Source organism: Bison bison, unplaced genomic scaffold, assembly GCF_000754665.1.
Source record: "Bison bison bison isolate TAMUID 2011002044 unplaced genomic scaffold, Bison_UMD1.0 scf7180017864348, whole genome shotgun sequence".
NCBI classification, from domain to species: Eukaryota; Metazoa; Chordata; class Mammalia; order Artiodactyla; family Bovidae; genus Bison; species Bison bison.
The window spans coordinates 1,708,595-1,714,594 of record NW_011494920.1 but is presented as its reverse complement, the minus strand read 5'-3'; the positions used below and the strand labels follow the sequence as shown (position 1 = coordinate 1,714,594).

Below are 6,000 nucleotides of genomic sequence, written 5' to 3'. Positions count from 1 at the left end.
TATGAGAGTTGGACTGTGAAGAAGGCTGAGTGCCGAAGAATTGATGCTTTTGAACTGTGGTTTTGGAGAAGACTCTTGAGAGTCCCTTGGACTGCAAGGAGATCCAACCAGTCCATTCTGAAGGAGATCAGCCCTGGGATTTCTTTGGAAGGAATGATGCTGAAGCTGAAGCTCTAGTACTTTGGCCACCTCATGAGAAGAGTTGACTCATTGGAAAAGACTCTGATGCTGGGAGGGATTGGGGGCAGGAGGAGAAGGGGACAACAGAGAATGAGATGGCTGGATGGCATCACTGACTCAATGGACGTGAGTCTGGGTGAACTCCAGGAGTTGGTGATGGACAGGGAGGCCTGGCGTGCTGCGATTCATATGTGTGGTGTTCTGCGATTCATATGTGCAGTCCTGGGGTCGCAGAGAGTCGGACATGACTGAGCGACTGAACTGAAGTGAACTGAACTGAAGAAAGAAGGAAGATTCTTGCAACATAGATGAAACTTGAGGACATTATGCTAAGTGAAATAGCCAGTAACAAAAAGACAAGTACTATAAGATTCCACTTAACGGAAGTACCCAGAGTAGACAAATTCATAGAGACAAAAAGTAGAAAGGTGAATGCCAGAGATGGGGGCAGGAGGCAGTGGCGAGGTGTTTAATGGGTACATATTTTCAGTTTTTTTTTGTAAGATGAAAAAAGATATGAAGATTTTTTCAATAACATGAACAGATACACTTAAAAATAGTTAAGATGGTACATTTAGGTTATATTTATTTTATCACAAGGAAAATAATGCACTAGATCCCAGAAACCCCACTCCTAAGTATTTACTCAAGAGAAATAAAAATGACATACTGACTCAAAGAACTGAATTTGAATATCCCTGGCAGCATTATTCAGAATAACTTAAAAACTGGGAACAACCTAAATTATCAACTGGTAAATGGAAAAACAAATTGTGATGTAACCACACAATGGAGAACCCTATTCAAGAGTAAGAAGGAAAAAAGTCCTGACACATTGATGAATCTTAAAAGCATTATGCTAAATGAAACAAATCAGACGCAAAAGACTAAAAACTGCGTGATTTTATTTACATGGAATTCTCATAAAGCAAATAAGTCTATAGTGACAAGAGAATGGATGAGTGGTTTCCAGGGCTTGGAGACAAGGAAGAAGATGGATTACCTGGGGTACATGTGTTGGCAGATAAAAAATATTCTATACTATGCTTGTGGTAATGGGTGCATGATTATATGTATTTGTTAAAACTCATCAAATAGTGCATTTAAATTAGGGAACCTTGACATGTGTAAATTACTATAATTAAAATTTTAAATGCACTGTCTCTAAACTGAAATTCAGTCCATCTTGTATTCTTTATAAAATAACAAGTAATTCCGTGGCTATATTTTAGTATCACACAAAGAACTCTATCTAGGGCGTAAGAGTCAGATTACTGAGATGCGACTCATTGGAAAAGATCCTGATGCTGGGAAAAATTGAGAGCAAGAAAAGAGGGAGGCAACAGGGTATGAGATGGTTGGATGGCATCACTGACTCAATGAATAAGAGTTTGAGCAAACTCAGGGAGAGAGTGAAGGACAGGGAAGCCTGGCGTGCTACAGTTCATGGAGTCGCAAAGTCAGATACAACTTAGAGACTGAACGTGAATGACAGCTTACAGCTGCCATGGGACGGGCAGGGGCGGGAGCAAATCCATACATTGTCATGGTATAGATTCTCTGGTCATAATTTATCTGTACTTCAGTCTTCCAGTCTATAATATGAACAAATTAAGCTAAACCACCCTATGATCCTTCAGTTTATTTAGTCCCTAATCTAAACAAAACTTATTCAGTATATACCCTTTTCAAAGATTCTGATGCTGGGAAAGACTGAGGGCAGGAAGAGAAAGGAATGACAAAGGATGAGATGGTTGGATGGGATCACTGACTCACTGGACATGAGTTTGAGCAAAACTCTGGGAGATGGTGAAGGACAGGGAAGCCTGGCGTGCTGCAGTCCATAGGGTCGCAAAGAGTCGGGCATGACTGAGCAGCTGAACAACAACAGTAGTTCAAAGACCACTAACTGTGAATCGTGCCAGAATATCCGGGTCTGTTTTAAAAGTCTTCTAATTACCATATTAATATTCGTGACTGTAAGAGATAAGTGTGCCTTATAATTCAGAGAGCTGTTATTTTAAAAATGCCACTTCCTGGTGGCTCAGACAATAAAGAATCTGCGTGCAATGCAGGGGTCCTGGATTCAATCCATGGGTCAGGAAGACCCCCTGGAGAAAGGAATGGCTACCCCAAGAATACCCAGTATTCTGACCTAGAGAATTCCATGGACGAAGGAGTCTGGTGGGCTACAGTCGAACACGAGTCAAACACAACAACAACTATTCTCATTCTCTATTATCTAAAAATAGTTTGAAGACCCCATGGGGAACAGGTTTCCTGTTTAGAATTGTTTCTTCTTACTTTCTCTGTTCTATTTCCTGTCTCCATAGGTTCTGCCATAGGCACCCTTTCTTCTTCAGGGTTATCTTTCTCTGACTACATCTCACGTCCAAAAGACCACACCAGCAGCCTCCATTTTGACAAGGATGAGGCTGAGAACACCTGCCAAGTCCTGATCATCAATGACTCTCTTTATGTAGAGGAGGAATCCTTCAGCGTTTCACTGAGCCTGCCAAAGGGAGGGCAACTGGGGGCCAAATTCCCCACCGCCAAGGTGATAATTCTGGCTGACCGTGATGATGGTAAGCCTATTTCCTGTTTTCCACTCTTGGTAATAGCTTCTTTCTTCTCATCCTTTCCCTAAACAGTTAAAAGATAAATCAAGCTTAAATGACCTATGAAAGGAATTGTTGATGTTGCTCCTTCTCTAACATCTCTGAGTGGCTTTTCAGATACATAGTTATCACCAATACCAAGGACAATGCAGCGATGTAGAAAGATTAAATATTTGTGTGTGAGTGTGTTAAATTATTTTTAAAAAGCACATCCCAAGGAAGTGACCTAAGACTTAAGGAAGCCAAGAAGAGGACCTAACTTAAATGTCTGATCACGCAACCAGGACTGCTCCACCCGACACTCATCTTAGCAGTCCAAGGAGCCTCCCTCCCAACAATGGGAACATGAGTCTACAAGTGGGACAAGGGTGCCATGAAGCTCCCATGTGTAGGCATGCAGATCTCTTTTCCTAGCTCTACCCGGCTGGGAGTTTGGCTCTAGTCCCAGCTGAAGCACAGAGCCAGACAAGAATAGGATGTTCTTCACTCCTCGAAACCAACCCCTCCCAACCCCTGACTCCCAATACCAAGCCCAGTATTACTTTCTTAGTAATTGCTCTTTCTACAAGAGGCACTTTTAAGAGAAAATATTGATAAAGACAAGGACAGCATCTGACTATTTTATAATGAGTCTCAAATTAGATTGACCACTTCATCTCTCAAATATACCTCTGTCAGGATTTGAGTGGCTGTGAGTTGCTGTGTTCAGATCTAGATAGGATCAGATTGGGTGGCTATCACAGACCCAAAATTTGTGTGAATGCATAGATACAGTGCAGAGCTTCCATGAAACTGAGAGTCGTGTCAAGAGATAAACCAGGTGGAGCAGAGGTTGAAGAGTGTATGTGCTCTTTAGTTGGGGATGAAAATTTATCATGTATTATATCATTCTGGGGCTTCCCTGGTGGCTCAGATGGTAAAGAATCTGCCTGCAAACAGGAGACCCAGGTTTGATCCCTGGGTCAGAAAGATCCCCTGGAAAAGGAAATGGCAGCCCACTATAGTATTTTTGCCTGGAAATCCCACAGACAGCAGAGCCTGGAGGGGTACAGTCCAAGGGGTCCTATTGTTCTAGGACAAAGGAAAACATGAGTGAGATTAAAGTTGTTTGGTTTTTGTTTGTTTGGTCTCCTAAATTTTGTTTGTTGATATTACATCCTGTGGACAAGATCTCAGAATGCTGTGAAAGGCCAATTTTGCTCTACTTAAAAAAAAAAAAAAATTGCCAGGGACAAAGTTCAGTTCCCAAATATATTTTCACAAGTCTCAAGAGAAGAATAAGTATAGACTCTGATGTCTATACCAGGGCTTCCCTGGTAGCTCAGACGGTAAAGCATCTGCCTACAAGGCAGGAGACCTGGCTTTGATCCCTGGGTCAGGAAAATCCCCTGGAGAAGGAAATGGCAACCCACTCCAGTATTCATGCCTGGAAAATCCCATGGACCGAGGAGCCTGGTAGGCTACAGTGCACAGGGTTGCAAAGAGTCGGACAGGACCGAGTGACTTCACTTCACTTCTGATGTCTATGCATTCTCCATTGTGTAATTTCTTTTCAAAAATTGCCCCCTTAGAATTAAGATAACTATCGTTTTTCTTAAAATAATGCATATGACAGTTCAATATAAAAAATGTTAACAACTCAATCAAAAAATAAGCAGATCTAAATAGACATTTCTCCAAAGAAAACATACCGATGGCCAATAAACACATGAAAAAATGCTCAACGTCACTATTAGAAATGGCAAGTCAAAACTACAGTGAGACATCACCTCACTCCAGTCAGAATGACCATCATCAAAAAGCCTATATCTAATAAATGCTGGAGAGGGTGTGGAGAAAAAGAAGCCCTCCTATGCTGTTGGTGGGAATGTAAATTGGTGTAGCCACTGCGGAGAACAGTATGGAGGTCCCTTAAGAAATCAAAAACACAGTTGTCATATGATCCCGCATTCCTACTTCTGGCTATGTATCTGGAGAAAATTGTAATTCAAAAAGATACATGCTTCCCAGTGTTGACTGCAGCACTGTTTACGGTAGCCAAGACATGGAAGCAACCTCAACGTCCATCAGCAGATGAGTGGATAAAGATGTGGTGTGTATATACATACAACGGAATATTGCTCAGTATACTCAATTTTCAGTATACTCAAGTAGAAATTTAGAATTTCTATTCTATTCTCTGTGAAACCAAAGAGATATTAAGGACTGTCTACCAAGAACAAATTTTGCCATTCATGATACCAATGGTTCCTTTGAATGGTGCCATTATATTTTGGCCTTGAGGAAACAACCACAGTGATTACTAGCACACCTACTACGTGATGCTAATCGTTTGGACTACTTTTGTGAAATGATAAGTCCCCTAATTCAGCATTTAAGCAAAGACACTGATCAAATTCGATCACATCTCAGGAAGTAGTTCCATTGCCCTTTCAGCCAGGAATGAAAACATGTGTCCTACAAAACTGACTACTTGAAAGAAATTGGGAAAAGTCCACACTCATTTTCCAGGGTTAGCATTTGTGTCTAGTAGGCCAGTCTGCTGCTGCTGCTGCTGCTGCTAAGTCGCTTCAGTCATGTCCGACTCTGTGCGACCCCATAGACGGCAGCCCACCAGGCTCCTCCATCCCTGGGATTCTCCAGGCAAGAACACTGGAGTGGGTGCCATTGCCTTCTCCAGAAACTTGTACACTAGCGACTCCTAAATCTCCAGCCCTGACTTGATTCTCGAACTCCGGATTCACACATTAACCCCTTTCCACCCCTAGCCAAGACTGTTTCCTCTCCTATCTTCCCAACTGAGTTTATGAAGATCCCATCCCCACTCTGGCAGGGCATCCTAGAAGCTACCTACCTCCAATCACTGGATGCTGCTCAGGACACTGACTACATCCATCTCTCCCACTCCATCATCATGTCCCACTCCATTACTGGTATATACATCAGTGAACATTTCAAACCATTCTCATGTCTCACCTGGATAATTGCAATAGCTTCCTAATCAGTAGCCCTAGCTCTTCCTTAAATCTGTGGCCCAAACCGAAGTTGTATAGATGTACAGAAAACAAACAAAAAAACCAAAAAACCAACCACCTTTCCACTACTTAAAATTGGCCCCTATATTTTTGTGTATGGTGTTAGAAAGTGTTTTAGTTTCATTCTTTTACAAGTGGCTGACCAGTTTTCCCAGCACCACTTGTTA

General features: G+C 41.9%; 1 protein-coding gene across 1 annotated transcript in view; it reads left to right on the top strand.

Annotated features, from left to right (window-relative positions):
* FREM3 (FRAS1 related extracellular matrix 3) overlaps window positions 1–6,000 on the top strand; it is a 109,270-nt gene that overhangs the window by 93,560 nt on the left and 9,710 nt on the right. Inside the window, 1 exon segment of the mRNA XM_010854725.1 lies at window positions 2,514–2,765. Within this exon segment, the coding sequence (XP_010853027.1) occupies window positions 2,514–2,765 (252 nt within the window).